This window comes from Ochotona curzoniae, unplaced genomic scaffold, assembly GCF_017591425.1.
Source record: "Ochotona curzoniae isolate NIBS_2020 unplaced genomic scaffold, NIBS_Ocur_1.0 contig_523, whole genome shotgun sequence".
NCBI lineage: Eukaryota > Metazoa > Chordata > Mammalia > Lagomorpha > Ochotonidae > Ochotona > Ochotona curzoniae.
In genome coordinates, this window is record NW_024466459.1 from 10,955,682 (window position 1) to 10,973,248 (window position 17,567).

Below are 17,567 nucleotides of genomic sequence, written 5' to 3' on the forward strand. Positions count from 1 at the left end.
TGTCGTGTGTCAGCCATGGTGCAGTTGGGATTTGATTTAAAATGAAAGGTGACTCTGCCGCCATAGTGTGAGTTGGCTTCCTGTTGCTGGTGGTCACGGCCTGGGGCAGCATGTGGAGTGGGCACTCCTGGGGTCTCATGGAGCTGGACCCCAGGGTCTGCGCCTTCCCCTCTCCTGCCAGGAAGAGCAGGGAAGAGACAGGCCTGTGTGTGTGTGTGGGGGGGCAGGTGCAGGCCCGAGCAGGTGTGGCCACAGACCGGGCACTGGCGAGGCGGTGTGGCCATGGGCCGGGCACTGGGGAGACGGTGTGGCCATGGACTGGACACTGGGGAGGCGGTGTGGCCACGGACCGGGCACTGGGGAGATGGTGTGGCCACGGACTGGACACTGGCACGGCAGGTGCCTTGGTGCGATTGGTCGGAGCGATCCCACGGTGGAGAGGCCAGTGTGGGTTTGTTCCAGCCAGGGATGCACTCCCTCTGCTTGTCTGGGGCCCTAGCGAGCCAGTTCTCTTTTTGAACATGTGAAAGACAGAGTATCAGGAGGAGAGAAACAAACTGAGACAGAGCCAGGGGGTGAGGGGGAGGAGGAAGAGAGATGTCTTCCTTCTGTGGATTCACACCCCAAATGATTGCAGTGGCTGGAGCTGGGCCAGGCTGAAGCCGGAAGTCCCGTCCCGGTCTCCCACGGGGGGAGGGATTCAGTCATTTGGGCCATGCTCTGCTGCTTTTCTCTGTGCATCAACAGGGAGGTGGATGGGAAGAGGAGCAGCCGGGACTCGAACCAGAGCTCCCATATGAGATGCTGGCTTTGCAAGTGTCAGCTGAGCTGCTGTGCTGCCACACGAGCCTCGGGAGCACTCTTGCCGATCCAGGGACAGTGGCAGCTCTGTCAGGTGTGGGTATGTCCTGCCCACAAAGCAAGCTCCGGGGTCCGGGATGCCATCCTGTCCAGCCTCATCCAGGACACAGCTGGGAGCATCTGGGATACTAACGGGAGCCCGTCTGGGATCCTGGAGCATGCAAGGCGTGGGTTTTAGCCATTGAGCCACTGTGCTGGGCTCAACAGCCATCCCTTACACAGTTTGTGCCAGCTTCCTGTAGAGTGAGGTTGGTTACTCGGTTTCTTGTGGGAGAGTGCTTGGCAGGGCAGGATCTGGGCTGGGCACTTGGTGCAGGTGGATGCGAATTGTAGAATTGTACCGTTGTATCATCCATTGTGTTTCATTTGTATCTCATGTGTGCTAAGCTCTCAGCCACAGCACCTGCAGGGAGAAGGCGGCCTCTTCCTCCCCGAAGTACCTACAAGTGGTGGTTTTGTTCTCTGTAATTCTTCTACATTATTTACTGGGGAAGAGAGAGCCAGAGAGCATTGGCGGCTGCTGGTCCAACCCCGCATGCCTGTGATGGCTGCAGCGTGCCCGGTCAGGGAGCTTGGTGGGTCCTGTGCAAGCGGCGTGGAGGCCCCAGCTCCTTGGACCTGAACCCTGCCTGCTAGGGTGTAGGTCCTCGGGAAGCTGGGGTCAGGAAGAGAGCCAGGGCTTGGCCATGGTGCAAAAATGCCCAGTGTGCTGGTGGCTTTTTAAAGCTGATTTTATGTGCCTCTCTTAATCCGTGTGCCTTGGGGCACCTGGCTCAGGTGTTAAAGTGTGTCATTCCCCATCTCCTGGGAGCCCAGCGGGTTTGGGGTGCCTTGAAGACCCTGTGCTTGGTTTCCACCTGATGCAGCTTCTGCTGTGGGGGCGACACAAAGAAAGGGGCAGAAGGCAGCCCGGCCTGCTGTCCAGCAGGGACGCTGAGCCCTGGGTGGGCCGTGAGCTCCTCTGTGGTCCCCTCTGGGCTGGCCCCTGCTGGCCCTTGTTCCTCTTGTGCTGTGCCCTCGTTCCTACTGGCCTGGCCCCTGGGTTTGCTATGGGCTGTGTGACTCTGGGCCAGTCCTGGCATTGCGGGAGAAGACACTGCTGCCCCCTTACCTCGTGCATTCTCCACGTGGGGTCAGTGGGCTGCCATGTGGGTGTCACCGTGTGGTTCCCCGGCTGGATGGGAAGTGGGGCAGCTGGGATTTGAACAGGCACCCACGTGGATGCTGCTGCTGGAGGTGGCAGCTCTTCCCGCTGCACCACAGCTCCAGCTCCGGCAGCTTACCCTGTGGGGTACAGGAGGCAGCAGGAAGCACACAGACGGCTTGGAGCTGTGTGACTGAGGGGGTGTGGTCTCCGGAGGCAGCACCCTCTAGTTAGGGACAGAGCCTACGAGTGAAGACTTGATGTGCATGAAAGATGCTCATGAAACCGCAAACACTGCGCCGTGAGACTTCATTTTACAAAACAAACACTCCTGGCTAAGGTTAGTGGGCAAAGCCCCGTGGGCCCAGAAGCAGCCTGTTGGTTTTTCTCCAGAACATTCTGGGGGAGGGTGTCTGTGGGCACAGGATTGAAGAAGGGACCACCATGTTCCAGGAGGAGGCAGAGATCTCATTACAGGCTCTTCTGTGCTGAGTGACAGGGGGCCCTGATTTCTGGTCAGGGGACTCCCACAGGGAGTGTGGGCGGCACTGGGGCATCCTAGGTGCCCATGTGCTGCCGTCTTCTGCTGGGTGCCCAGCACAGCCTGCCGGGGGTGCTCAGGGGCAGCCAAACACTTCCTCCCAAAGCCGGCTTTGATTTAGGCAAGCAGCTGTGAGGGAGGGGTTTGCTGCCAAGCCCGGAGATGGCAGAGGGTGACACTGGTTCTGGACAGAGGCCACAGCCATGGCCACCACAGAATGCCCAGGCCGTGGCCAGCCAGGTCGCGGCTGACGGCGATGCCCGCAGGGTTGGGTAACAGACCACCAATGTGACGTGGTGGCCATGTGTCTCAGCTGTCTCGCGGGCTGCCTGTGCTGCCTTCAGTGTGGCTCCTAGGAGACGCGACGGGGTCCGGGGCTCACAGGGTACGCTGTGACTTCATTGGGTTTGCAGGATTCTCGAGTCTGGCTGTCTCCTAGCCCAGAGGAGCTGGGCCGGGCTTGGGATGCGGCTCTGCCTGGTGGCTCAGGGCAAAGGGCGGCGTTTCCCAAGACTGGCTCCCCGGTGAGAGCTCGGCTGTATGTCCCTCAGCCTGGGGGTGCTGGCATACGCAGTCCTTGGGGGCTGCTGTCTGGGGTAATGGTGGAGGTAGGGGCAGATGGCCATGAAGCAGAGAGGGCACCCAGGCCCTGGCTGGCATTTCTGCCCAATCCCCACCAAGAATGTGTCCTGTGGGGCCTGGGGGCTTCTCCCAAGGACCCATCCCGGACCCCATCACGAACAGGCCACCTCCTTCCGTCTGTGGCTTTGGGACTTAACAGGAGCCAAGTCCTGTCCTACCCCTGGCAGTGGCCATGTGGCCCAAGTGACTGAGTGAGGTCTTTGGCAGAGAGGGGCATTCCTGGTTTCGGGGCAGGCTGGCCTGGGGGAGCTGCTGTCTCCTGCCTTGATACACTTTGCGATGTCTGGGGACTTGGAGCTGCTTTCCCCTGGTCCGTGGGATCCTGGCCGCTCTTGGGAGCTTGGCCATTGTCTGCGTCTCGGTCCCCTGTTGGGGGTACTGGCCTGGTCCTGCTGGGGATGCGGCTCCCGTTTGTGGTGTCTCTGGAGGCACTCTCTCTGGTTCTCATCCTGGTGCGGCAGCTTGGCTTGTCGGAGGCCTTGGGTCTCCTTCCAGTGGGGTGTGTGGCACCTGGGCATCGGCAGGGGGCAAGGAGGGCTCGATGGCGCCAATACCCATGGGCACACAGCAGATGGAATTCCTGGAGCCTGTGGGAATCCCTTCCACAGTGGGGCCAGGCTTCCTGTGGGGCGATTCCACCCAGTCAGGTCAGGAGGTGCCCTCCCTGGCTGAGCCCGAGGAAACACTGGGCGGCCTGTCCTTGCTGAACCTGCCCTCAGGGTGTCTGCCAGTGAGAGGGGGTGCCAGCCTCGGGAGTAGTGGCTTGCACCCTCATCATCCCTCTCCTTCTCCCAGACAGGAATGGACGCGCCCCGCCCGGGCCGGAACCTGGGAGGATGGAAGCAGCTGCCCTGCCATGACTCTGGGCCATCTCCTGCGCCCGGCCTCCTCCTGGGCCTCTCACCTCCTGACCCTCACCCCTGCGGGCGGCAACCCCGCTGTGCTGCATGGGGAGAGCCTCTACTCCAAGAACAGTGTCTGTCTGCTCCCCCCGAGGGCCTGCAGGGGCTGGGGGAGTACCACCCAGGTGAGCTGGCCCAGGAGGTGGGGAAGGACCAGCCCATCCCTCGCCCATCCTTCACCCCTCACCTGCCCTGACCCTGGCTGCACAGGTGCCCCATGACCTCGGCTTTGCACGTGGGGAACAGGAGGAGCTGGGGACTCCTTTTTTGGGGATGGCAGTGGTCCCGTTACTGCTTGAGCCACTGAAATCCACACCGAGTCTGGGTGGTTCCACTTCCTGTGCGGCTCCCTGCTAAGACCCCGGGGCAGTAGCAGAGTATGTTCCAAGTGCCTGGGCTCCTGCAGCACAGGGTCACCCAGATGGAAGTCCAGGCTCCTGGCTGCAGCCTGGCTCCCGCTGCAGCCCTGCTCCCGCTGCAGCCCTGCTCCCCATTTCAGCCCTTTGGGGACGTCAACCAGCAGACGGGAGATCTCTCACACTGCCATTCAGATGAATAAGTGTTTGCAGAGGTCCTTAGAAAGTTCTAGAGCTGTAAGAGGTTGCCTCCCAGGGCAGAGGAAGTGGGGCCCTGCCCAAACCTGGGACTTGCCAGAGTCAGGACTCCACCCCCAGCCCCCCACATTTGGAGGCAGCCCGCCTCAGCGTTTTCTTTGTCTTGTCAGCAGCTGAGACAGCTGTGCCCCCCAGGAGGGCTCCTTGGGGTGTGAGGCCCCCAGGCAGAGCCACGAGTGCACACCCCCTAGAACAGAGCGGCCCCCAAGGCCTCTTGCAGGAGTGGGCCAGGCCTGCAGTGAGCAGATGTCTGCTAGGGTCCCTGGCAGGCTGCTGGGAGGAGGCTCCTGGGCCCTGGCCCTGTAGCCCTGGGCTTCCTCTGCTGCGGGCAGGGCCCCAGGCAGGTGTCGGGATGCTGAGAGCTTGGGAACCACCATGACTTTTAATTTAATTAATTAACTTATTTTTAAAGGTTGATTCTCAAGATTGAGTGGGAGCGAGATCCTTTGGTTGCAGCCTCAAATGCCCGCTGCAGGAAGAGCTGGGCCAGCCAGGTGTTCTGGTGGGGGCGTCACCACCCGCTGCCTCTCACACCCTGGCAGGGAGCTGGATTGCAAGAGGAGCAGCTAGGGCATCTTGGTGCTGGGCGAGGGTGTCCCAGGGGGCAGCTATGCCACAACGCCCACCCCAGTGAACTGTCTGAGCCAAGCTCGCTGCTCTGCCGCCGTGGCCAGCATGCACGCACGCTGTCTGTGAGGTGTAGGGACATGTCTGCCTGGTCACTCCCCACACTTCCCACATGGCCAGGGCTGAGCAGGCTGAGCTGGGCTCCAGGTGCCAGGGAGCTGCATTCCCTCAGCTGTCTCCTGCAGGAGCTGGGAACGGGGTCCAGGCATCTGAGCCAGTGACTTGACTGCAGGGCAGAGTGCCCACTGTGGCCTGGGGGCCCTCACACCCTGGTGACCGGAGTCCGAGCTGAGATCCAGCCGGCTCAGCGGCCAGCCCACGCTCCCCCAGCCCCAGGCCTGTCCTTGTGGGTGGATGGGGTGTGGACCCTGCGCAGGTGAGAGTGGAAGGGCCTGTGGGCACGGCCTTTTCGACAAAGCCCCCAGGAACCAGCACCATGAGGGAAAGGGGACTGGGGGCGGGGAAGAGTCTGAGGGTGGAGCCATGGACGCTTGTTGCTGTCCCCGGAAGCAGAGGACGTGGGCAGGTGCCAAGCAGTGCTGGGGGACTGCCTGCAGGCTGCTGCTCCAACCCTTTTCAAATAGAAGCAGGGGCACACGTGGCCCTCCTGATCCCCTGTCCCGCTTGCAGGTCACCTGTGCTTGTACTTGGAGGATGAGCTGCTGGGGGCCACCCTCATCCTGGCCTGGGTCCCCAAATCTCGTATCCAGTGGCAAGACGAGGAAGCCCTGTGCTACATCACGCCTGACAGCTCCCTGTGTGCAGGGCACCGCCGGTCCGTGGCCAGTGCACCCAGAGCTCGGACGGCCCCAGCAGGCCTCACCCACCACCATCACAGGGACGAGGATGTGCTAGAGGAGGCTCAAGGGGCCGCGGACACTGTGGACACCAGCTCCTCCGTGGAGGAAGCAGACGGCCTGGCCCGGGGCCCCTGCACCGACAGCGCCTTCCCGGCCCCAAAGCTGGCTCATCCACCATGAGCCCACAGGATGGTGAGCCCACAGGATGGGCCGGAGGACAGCCAGGAGCCACTGGCTAAGGCCCCGGAGGAGGAGGGCTCCCTGGAGCTGTTAGCCGACGGTGTGAACGGGGACAGTTCCTTTGACTCGGCCTCGGCCTCTCACCCACCAGCGCAGTGCGGGCCGAGTGCAGCGGCAGCAGGCAGGCCCCGCACAGCCAGGGTGGGGACCCTGCTGGGCTCAGGTGCAGCCCCCTCCCCAAGGTGAGTCCCAGGCCACTCCCGTGGCAGTCTTGGTCCTTTTGGGGCTCATTTCTCAGAGATCTGGTGGGCACCCCGAAGCCTGTGGCACTGCCTGAGGTACATGACCTCCAGCCAGGCCCTGGCTCTGCCTACAGCCCATGGGACTCCTCTCCCAGCTGGCTGGGCGTCCGCTGCTCCCCTCTGTGAGCTTGGGAAGGCAAGAAGGTTGGTGGCAGCCCACCCTGGGGGAGGCCTGGTCTGCTCGCAGGTGGACTGCAGGGCCAGGACCACCATCTGTAGCCCTGCTGAGCAGGAGGGGGCGTCCTCACATTTCCTGGGCCCTTGCAGTTCTCAGAGACAGCTTGCATAGCCCCCGCCCAGGCTCGGTGGGAAAAGCAATTGTGATGATGGCAGGCGGTGGACAAGCAGGGTTCAAGTGGTCAGCGGAGGAGGGCTCTGGGCCGTGCAGGGTTCAGGTGGTCAGCGGAGGGTGGCCCTGGGCCATGCAGTGTCCAGGCGGTCAGTGGAGGGCAGCCCTGGGCTGTGCAGTCAACACGGAGGGCCCTGGGCCGTGCAGGGTCCGGGCGGTCAGCGGAGGAGGGCCCTGGGCCGTGCAGGGTCCGGGCGGTCAGCGGAGGAGGGCCCTGGGCCGTGCAGGGTCCGGGCGGTCAGCGGAGGAGGGCCCTGGGCCGTGCAGGGTCCGGGCGGTCAGCGGAGGAGGGCCCTGGGCCGTGCAGTGTCCAGGTGGTCAGTGGAGGAGGGCCCTGGGCCGTGCAGGGTCCAGGCAGTCAGCGTGGGTGTTGATGCCCTGAGCTCCGTGCTATAGGCTGTGTCTGTGCGTTCTCCAAACCCGAGCCCCGGGGACAGGTCCAGTGGCGTTGTCTTGGGCTCATGGGGGGGAGAGAGGCTGGAAGGGAAGGAGGGCTGGGGTCCCCCTGGCAGGACCACTGTGCACTCCAGGTCCGGTGCTCAGGCTGTCTGCAGCCCTGGTGTGGCCGGGCCGAGCAGAGGGGCTGCCCAGGAGGGGACTGGGGTAGATATTGTCTGGGCGTCTCCTTGGTGAGATGTGTGAGATGTTCCCGTTCGCCCTGGCTGTTTGGGGGCACAGAGAAGGGGGCTGGCAGCCTGGAGGAGGGCTGCAGGACAGATGGGCTTCTCTGAATGCCCTAGGGCTTGGCACCCAAATCCTGCCTGGGTCCCGCTGCCTGGGTACAGCCGGAGCGCCCTCTGGTGCTGCCACGCGGCACTGCAGGGTACCTGGGGTGATTCCCAACTCTGCCCACCTGGCAGGGACGCCCGCGTGACCTGTGGTCGGGGTGGCAGGGTCTGAGTCGAGGCCTGGCAGTTGTTTAACGGCCCTGCCGTTGTTTAATATGGCTTTTTTATCAGCAACCCAAAGATCACTCATATCTAAGTATTCGAAAGGCAGAGTTACAGAGTGGGGGAGATGGCTGCAATGGCCAGGGTGGGCCAGTCCTGCGCTGCTGGCTTCCGCAACCCTTCAGGGCCATTGGCCACAGTTTGCACAAGCCCCAACTCCTCTGCCTGGGAGCCACAGTCCGTCCCCTCTGGCCCCCTGCTGGGTGCCGGCCTCCTCTCCTCACTTGCCAGCCCCTCGGGTGGTGCTGGCTCTCTGTCCTCCTGTCCACGGCTGTTGGGCAGGGGAAAGACGCACTTGGGAATGGACATATCTGCTTCAGCCCCCAACTCCACGGTGGTCTCGAGCCTGGAGTGGTGTACCTCAGAGCTGCAAACGCCGCCCCGGATCTGGAGGGGTAGGGTGGCCCTGGTACCCGTATCCCCAGCGGCTGCCCACTCCTTTCTGCTGATGCCCAGTGTGGGGGTCTTGGTCCCACTGCACCTTCCCCAGCCTTTCTGCTCCCTGGCACTTTTGGAAACGGCAAGCCCTTGACATTTGCTGGGGCTGCAGAGCAGGTGCCCGGCTGGTTGCTCCTGGCAACCCCAAGCGTCGTGGAGGCGAGCCCCCACCAGGCCCTGAGACCCTGTGGGAGGTGTGGCTTCTGCTTGGGAGCCGGGTTCTTGGTTCTTCCTGGAGTGCGAGTTCTTGGGGTGCCCGGGTTGAGCAGCCAGGCACCCAGACCCCCTTTGGGCAGGGCAGGGAGGCTGGTTCACGGGGCCCCTCTAGTGGCAGAACTGGAGAACTACATGCCCAGGCTGGGGCTGGGCTCGGACCAGGAGTGGACCCCCTTCCTGGGAACCTGCGTTTCCCTGCAGTGTTTGGTCCCCTGAAAAGGTGGCCCTGGTCCTCTACTCACTGCACATTCCCGTGTCACTGCGTGGGACACACGAGGGCAGGACCCAGTTCCCAGGGGGTAGGGGTGCTGACTGGCACCCAGCAGAGGGGCCACCTGGACACCCTTGGCCAAAGCAGTGCTCATGGCCTGGCAGGGCAGTTGAGTGAGTCAGTGATACTCGGACCTGCACCTCCAGTCACACCCCACCCCCACCCCGGGATGGCATGGTCCTGGCATCCACCTCAGTTGGGGTTGAAGTCAAGGCCTGTGGCCTGGCGCTAACTGGGAAGGAACTGTGGCATGGAGGTGCAGCCCGGACGTATGTGGGGGGCAGCAGGCTGGGGTCCCGGGGGACGCTCCCACTCAGCAGCCGCTCTGCCCCTGCCTCCAGCTGATGCAGACCCTGGGGCAGCAGGGATGGTCCCAGTACCAGCTGGGGGACCTGGCTGGGGTTCCAAGCTCCCATCTTCGGTTCAGCCCCAGCCGTTGTGGCATTCAGGGAGTGAGTCCGTGGGAAGGAGCTCTCTGTTTCCTTAGTAAATATAAGTAAATCCCCCTCCCCCTTTAAGAAAGGTATACTATTCTCTGGCTTATTTTCAGATCATATAAATATTTTGCCTTTTAAAAAAGGTGTATTTGGGCCTGGCGCCATGGTCTGGTGGCTAAAGTCCTCGCCTTGAACGCACCGGGATCCCCTGTGGGCACCAGTTCTAATCCTGGCAGCCCCACTTTCCATCCAACTCCCTGCTTGTGGCCTGGGAAAGCAGTTTAGGACGGCCCAAAGTCTTGGGAACCTGTACCTGCAGGTACAGCTCATGGAGGCCAGCAGAGGACGTCCAGTGCCAGACGACGGAGAGCAGAAATGGTTGGACAACTCTCCTGGCTGAGGTCTGGCAGTGTCTGGGCGAGTGGATACACTGTGGTGGACTTTGTCAGCCAAAGGACCTTGGAAAGATTTTCTCAGTTTCGTGCAATGAAGCCGACAACATCTCAGAATTATCAGAACCACTCCAGCAGTCACTGGGAGCATTCTCCACATCGGGTTTCTAAGCTCACGTCTAGTGGGCGGCCCTCATCCCCGGGTCCTGATGTGGTTTGGCAAAAATAAAATATATGAATTAAATAAAAAGGAATATAATTAAAGACAAACATAAAACCCACAGGAAGTAAACAACAAAAAAACCCTCAAAAAACAGTGACAGAGGGACAGAGAAATCCGCCCGCTGGTTCACTCCCCAGGTGACTGCTGGTCTAGCCGGCACCTGCTACGGGTGGACCCAGGCTGTCCTTGCCGCTAGCTCTCCCTGCCCTTGGCCCTTGGTACTAGGGGAGGCAGCAAGGAGGCGGTGGACAACGACTGCTCCTTCCAGAGGGGCCCCAGCCCTGTCCCCCACTGCTCCCCACAGCCAGGTCCTGGAAGTCGCCACCTGTGGGAGGGGTCCCGGCACTGACCCTGTGGGCTTCACTCCCCCCAGAGGACTGGCAGGTCATTCAAACGCCACCCTCTTCCCCCTGAGGTCCTCTGGACCGGCAGGACATCAGCGTGTCGGCCTTCCCACACCAAACAGAAGAAAGCCCACCCAGCCCTCCCCCGACCTGCTGGGGACTGGGGCTCCCTGGACCTGAGAGTTGGCCCCTGTGGTGCCTGACGCAACCCGGGCGGCTCGTGGCCCGTGCCACGTGAATGCAGCTGCCCCGGGGAGTGGGAAGCCCGAGGCCCCAGGGGCCCGGCTCTTGCATCAGCCGTGCTGGCACGGCCCCAGCTGGTCCCACGTGTGCTCGGCAAGATGTGAGCTTGTCGTGAGCGCCGGGGAGCATGATGTGGCTGAGCCTCCAGGCGAGCAGGGAGCTCAGGCTGTGCCTCTGGGGACCACCTGGCTGCTGCAACGCAACACGATGCTGATGAAATCGCCCCAAAGTTGGTGCAGGGCAGGGCACTGCACCCCTGTCCTTCCCGGCACAGCACACTGGGCGTCTCCACTCCAGGTTCCCAGGCACCTGCAGTGAGGCCCCACACCATGGGGCTGCGGCGGCCCCTCTGCCTGCTGGCTCTTGGGGGCTCTCCTTCCCTGGCAGGGGCTGGGCTCATGTGAGCCAGCAGACCAGGGCAGATCAGGACGGGGCTGGTCCCTGGGTGTGGGTCCCTGGCCCAGGCCCTGTGCTGCGTCCCTCGCAGCCTTGTCTGGCCGTGTGCAGGTGCAGGCACCCTCTCTTGGCCTCTCATGCAGAACAGGGTGCCGGGAGCTCTTGTGGATGCCACCCCAGGAAGGCAGGGGTCCCCCTGTTTGGCCCCATCCTCTGGACTCCTGTGGTGGGGTGCTTAGGTGGCACATAGCACAGGTGCGGTTTGCAGTGTCCTCTCCAGGGTGGGGTGCAGACCTCGTGGAAGGAGCAGACCCACCCCAGGGTCAGGGTTGGGGGCGGGCAGGGCCAGGGAGGGGGCACCGAGTGAGGGGTGAGCTGGGCAGAGGAGGGGCGAGGCGGACTGGCCTCTGCAGGGAGCCCTGGCCACTTGCCGAGAGGGCAGAGCCGGCCCACTGCAAAGGCTGGGGATCTGCGAGCCTTCTGTCAATATTTAAACACTGGGTGGATTATTTTTGGTAACCACAGTCTCTCCCAGCCTGGAAGGCTGCCCCACAGTGTCGAGTGACACCACGCACCCTGTTTGCGGATCCAACGGCCAGCCGGGCCCGCCTTGGGACACACCCAGGGGCCCAGGGGCGGCCAGGGCGAGGCCAGCGGGGCCCTTCCGGTTGACGGTAGTTGGAAGTGACTGTTCCGTGAGCGGCCAGTCTTGACTGCAGCCAAGAGCAGCAGTCGCTGCAGGGTGGGTGGTCCCCTGGGATCCAGGGTGTGGGGGCCAGGCCCAGGCAGCGTTGGGGGTCTCTGGGAGGGGCGGCCATGGACCCTTCGGGCAGCTCGTGGCCGGGGCCAGGCCCAGCAGGTGGCGGGCTTCTCCCCCGGGCAGTGGGCAACGATGCTGCGGGGAGAAGTCCGCCCCGGAGCGGATTCTGTTCCGGGGACACGCAGCGGGCAGGCCCTGGAGGGCCAGACTGACCCCACCTTGACCGCTCTCTGGACGTGGGGGTCGGGGGACGCGCTTCCCTCGCCCCCTCCTGCCCCCAGCACAGGTAGAGCTGGCCAGGCAAGACTGATGCTGCGTCCCTGGCTTCGGTATTCAGCCGGGTGTGGCCACTCACCGTCTGCACCCTCTCTCGTACCCCCTTTCCGGTTCCTTCTGCCAGGATAAGTGGATCCCAGGCCCCGCCAGCTGAGCCGCCAGGTGCTCTTGCTGGAACCCACTGTCTGGGTGGAGCCGCATCTCGGATGGGCATCAGTTGGAGCCCCAGCTGTGAGCTCTGATCCAGCTCCTCTCACGCCCCCGGGAAAGCAGCCCACGATGCACTGAGGTGGAGTCTGGCATGGAGTCCCAGGGGGCTGGCCCTGCCCCCGTCCTTGTGACCATCTGGGGAGTGAACCTCGGCATGGAAGACCTCTGCCTCTCTCCCTCTAACTCTGTCTTTCAGAAAAGATAAAATCCTTAAAACAAGGCAAATAAAATGTGTAGCTGTGAGGACAGCTCGTGGTCCGTTTAGGAGTTGGGCACCGAGAGATGGCATGAGGACCAGGAAGTGGGGGCCAGACAGGGGTCACGCACCTGTGCCTGCAGCCGTGTTGTCCACAGTGGCCATGACCTGTCACTGGTGGACAAGGGCACACACACGTGGCCCACCCAGGCAGTGGGCGCTCCTTCAGCCTTGTGGACCCAAGGAAGAAATTCAGGCTTAGGGTCAGGGCTGAGCCATGGGGATCCCATGCTAGGTGACCTGAGGCACATCACAGCCGGGCAAGCCCGTGACCCCACACATGGGGTCCTTGTTAGTCCCAGCGGGTGCAAGGGGGCCTACGGGGTGGGAGTGGGGTAGGCCACCCAGTCACGTGAGTGTTTCGGGTGGACCGTGCGCTTTGAAACAGCTCCCCTGGTGAATTTACGTGCTGCAGGGGCAGACGGTCACAGGCCCCTGGTCCCAGCTGCAGGGAGCAGCCTGCAGTCTCCACCTTGCAACCCAGTTCTGGGGTGTGGGGCTGTCGCCTGGGCAGGCCCCCCCAGAACTTAGACTTTATAAAATCACACCTGTACCATCGAGGCTGTTGGCTATGGACGGGGCTGGGGGGTGGCGAGGAGGCTGGCCTGGCCGCAGTGGCTTCCCTCCTCTGCCCCCTGGAGCGAGTGAGCGAGCGAGCTTGTTTTCTTCATTTTGAAACTGATACTTTTTTTAATAATTATTTGATTTTTGATGACTTCTTACATGGTTGATTAGGGTGATAAGGTTCCAGGGCTGCAGGAATGTGGGGGAGGCCATTATTTCTACATTCTGTTTCCTTCCTGTATCCGGGGGAAGGGGGGAGACAAGGGGAGAAGCCGCACCCAGCCTCCCAGATGCCTCTGTGCCCCGGGATGGAGGGCAGCCACCCGACACCACCCCAGGGTCCCCGACATGGGGCCTGCTCTGAGGGTCCTGCTCAAGAGGCTTCACCACTCCCATCACGATGAACTCTCTCCAGGTCCCACTGGCTGACATAGTCCACCTTAGGGTCTCTGTCTGCCCAGGTAGTCACTGCCAACTCTTGGCTGGGGGAGTTGATTGATTTGTTCTGTCCTCCGTCCTCTGTCATTACCAGGTGTCCTCTGCAGGCTCCACCGGACTGCCACATCCTCCATGTGCATCTGGATATGCTGTCCACTGCTCCGTCTGAGCCACTGAGGAGGCGAGCTCTGACACAGGCACTCCACAGTCAGACAATGGAACTGCAATTCTCTCCATGCTTGGAGTTCTGAGTCCAGCGATTCACTGGGGGAGGGGGATCCCCAAAGAAACTTCATCTGAGGTGACCCAGACCTGATTCTTCCGTGTGCTTGCCAGTACAAGGTTCGGTACAGTCTTTCACGCACACGCTGGTGGTTGCAATTGCTGAGTCAGTTTTGTCTTCAGCCCTTTTACACAAACCAAGGGGTGTTACAGCCCAGCCCAGTCCTGCCCACCACACGCTCGGCCCTCATACAAAGCAGTTGGAGCTACAGCCTAGTCGGAGCGACCCGCAGTAACCTCCTGCCCGCCTCTTGCCCTGGTTCCTGTGCAGACTGGTCCAGTCTGACCCATGTCCCATTCAGCTCTCATGCGTGTCAATGGGCATTGAAGCCTAGTTCAACCCGACCAGCCCCACTCTCCAGCCCACACACGTGACGGCGGGTGCTACTCTCTGTCTAGCCATGCCTATCCCAGTCCTGGTTCTCATGCTCACCAGTCAGTCACAACCCAAGAGGGAGGTGCCCACTGTTTCCCTGCTGGGCTCACTACAACTCCCAGATCTTGCACTCTCCAGGTGGTTCTTCAGGTTTCAATTGACGGAATTTGTCCCCCAGTGCCAGCATCTGCTAGCTGATGCTGTGGCAAAGCCCAACCAACCCACACCCTCTCTGACTTATGCATTGTACCAACAGAAACTGTCAACCCAACCTGGCTTTTCCCTGGTCCAGCTCACATGAGGCCAACAGGTGTTATAGCCCTGCCCGGCCTAGTCTGCCCCCATCACAGCTCTCATGCTTTCCAGTGGAAGTGGTGGTCCAGCAGAGGAGCCCCACGTAGCAACCCCTACCGAGTCACCCCTCGCCCTGGGTCTCACATGTGCTGGTTGGGTGCTGCAGCCGTCTGGCATGGCCCATCTCACCTCAGCATTTGCCAGCTGGTGATGTAGCCTGGCCAGGCTCAGCCCACCTCTAATTCCAGCTCACACAGGTGGCGGCTACAGCCCAGCCCAGCCCAGCCAACCCCCAGTCCTGTGGGAGCTATGACCCACTAGGGGAGTTTCCCATGTTCCCCCACTCAGCCCACGTCCAGACCCACTTCCAGATGTGCCAGCAGGTGCTAGGCCCTTGCCCAGCATAATCTGACCCTCTATCTTTGGGTTGCTGAATGTTGTGGTCTGGCCCGCCCCACACCCTGTTTTAGGACGCACATGCGGGTGCTGCAGCCTGGACCTGCTTAGACTATTCTTGGTCCCTGTACCTATGAGTGTTGGCAGGTTCCATGGTCACAGCTAGCTCAGCCCGTCACCATCCCAACTATTGAGCTAAGGAGCAGGACTTGTATTTCTACAGGGTTGGCCCACACAGCCCCCACAGAATCTACCCCTGGACCTGATTCTCCCGTGTACTGTATAGTGTCATAACCCTGCTTAATGTGAGCCATCCCCTGTTCCAACATTCAGTCAGGTGCTGGGATCTAGGTCCCCACCCTAGCTTTCACATGGACTGGCGTGTGGTGGTCAGCAATGTTCTATGCTAATAAGCCCAACTCCAGATTCCCATGTGGGCTGGTCCATGAGTCTGACTCATACAAATCTTCGGGTCTCTGCCCTCCATATCACCAGGTCTCAGTCCCTCACTTACCTGCGAGAACAGTGGCCTTGTCATTGGGTGTCCCCCAGGCAGTAATTCCACACCCCAAGGCCCCAGAGCTCGTCGCCAGGTGGCCAGCAAGCTCAGGATTGGCCCACTGCCTGGAAGACGAGGAGCTAGGCTTTCTTTCTTTCTTTCTTTCTTTCTTTCTTTCTTTCTTTCTTTCTTTCTTTCTTTCTTTCTTTCTTTCTTTCTTTCTTTCTTTCTTTCTTTCTCTTTCTTTCCTTCCTTCCTTCCTTCCTTCCTTCCTTCCTTCCTTCCTCTTATATGTTTGCAGAGAGAGAATCTTTTATCTGCGGATTCATTCCCTAGCTGCTACAATGGGCAGGGCTGGTCCGGTCTGGTCTGAAGCCAGGAGCTTCCACTGGGTCTCCCATGCGGGTTCAGGGGCCCAGGGGTTTGGGCCATCTTCCACTGCTTTTCCCAGCTGCATTTGCAGGGCACTGGATCAGAAATGGAGGCACCAGGTCTCAAGCCAGCGTCCACAGGGCATTGCAGGCAATGGCTTCACTTGCTGTGCCACTGTGCCAAGCCCCAAGGGGGTACTCTAGTGTGAGGCCAGGCTTGTAGTCTGCAATGGGCACTCTGGTGTCTTGGTTTTCAGATCCCTGGAGAGGCTGCTGGCGAGGTGTAGGGGGTCCTGGGGCCTCGACTGACCATCCTGGAGGGGGTCTCATGTTGGGTCGTGTTGGGTGATTTTGTGCTATGGCAGCAGAAACTCCCTGCCTGCCCCTAGCTTCCCTACGAGGCTGGCCCCTGTGACCTGGTGGCAGGTACATGTGGGTGGTGCTGGGGTCCCCAGGGAGGTCCACTGCTGGGAGCTGGTACTGCTGGGCTCCAGGGCGGAGGCTCACTCGGCGTGCTGGCCCTGCAGCCAGTGCAGGGCCCATGTTCGTTCTGTGTTGTTGCCCTGAGGGAGGGGACGGGCAAGCCTGAGCAGGTTCCTCTGGGAAGCACCTGTGGGGTCCTGGGAGGCAGCGTGTGGATTTGGAGGCAGTGGGGGGACGACCTCCTGCACAAGGGCCCGTGGCTGCGCTCGGCTCTTGGAAAGGCAGACACGTGGCATTTATTAGCCGGTGACAAGATCTCACATTTTTATCCTGTTAAATAAACCCCGCCGAGCCTGCTGACTGCTCACCTGGTGTGTGTGTCAGCCCGGGGCCCTCCTGTCCTGTCCCCCGTGTGAGAACTTGAGAAGCAAATGACGCGGAGCGCGTGGGGGGCTCCTCTCGCTGAGGGCTGCCCAAGGGTGGGAAGTGCATGACCCTGACCATGCTGCAGGCTTCTGGGGGCTGCAAGGACACGCTTTCCTCTGTGTGGCCAAATTTGGATTGGAGTCTTCTGGCAGGGGCCGCTCAGTTCGCTTAGGAGCTGAGCGCTGGCCAGAGGACTGGCATCTGGGGTGTTCTCTGCCCACCGTGTACTTCTTCCCATCGTCAGAGCTGGCAGGCTCCGTGGCCTGGTGTGCTGGTGCGCTGGGCCAGGCAGACCCTGGCAGCAGGAGGGGCCAAGCCAGGTGGGCAGGGCAGGCGGCCAGTTTGTCAGACGCCTATTGTCTTTAAAAATTATTTGCTATATTTACCTTTCATTTTATTTGAAAAGGAGAGAGATCTTCCACTTGCTGGACCACTCCCCAAATGCCTGCCACAGCTGGGCCTGGGCCAGCCTGGAGGTGGCAGCTGGGACCACCATTCGGGCATCCCTCGGGGGTGGACGTCAGCTGCCCCCTCCCAGGGAGCCCGAGTTGGAGGTGGAGCCGGGACTCAGACACAGGCGCTTTGGTTTGGAGATGCTGCTGTCCCAAGTGGGGTCTTAGTGCTGTCCCCACGCCCCCCCAGCCGCAGGCTCACGCCAGGTAGCCCCCAACAGGCTCCTGCCTGCACTCTGTCTCTGAGGGCTGGACTTAACTTGCAGCCCCTGCAGCTGGTGGAGAAGCCCGTTTTTTGCAGGGCAGTCCACCAGCCAGGTACATGGTCTATGCCAAGTGCAATGGGTGATCCTGGGCAGGCACCTGCGTGTGGCATCGGGGCCCGGGACTGGAGGTCAGGCTAGCACCTCCCAGGTGGGCGCCAGGGTGAGTGGCATGACTCCTGGGCGTGATGCCCCCTGCCCAGGCAGAATGGGAGGCCTCTGGATGAAGGACACCCCTCACGCTCTGGTTCTGTTGTTTCTCTCTGTAGGTCATGAATAGGGCTGCTGCAGTCAGTTCCCAAGGCTGAGGGCCCCGCCCCAACCCTGGCATGCTCAGCTCTGAGTGCCCTGAACCAGCCTGGGCACCTGCTAGTGCCACTTCCCGACCAGCACACGCGTGAGAGCATGT

The 17,567-nt window shown here is 61.5% G+C and overlaps 1 protein-coding gene across 1 annotated transcript in view; it reads left to right on the plus strand.

Annotated features, from left to right (window-relative positions):
- Nucleotides 1–4,044: 4,044 nt before the first annotated feature.
- The window catches only part of TBC1D16 (TBC1 domain family member 16), a 46,671-nt gene continuing 33,148 nt past the window's right edge, over nt 4,045–17,567 (plus strand). The window contains 4 exon segments of the mRNA XM_040989377.1: nt 4,045–4,171; nt 4,174–4,215; nt 5,962–6,106; nt 6,320–6,553. Coding sequence (XP_040845311.1) covers nt 4,045–4,171; nt 4,174–4,215; nt 5,962–6,106; nt 6,320–6,553 — 548 coding nt within the window.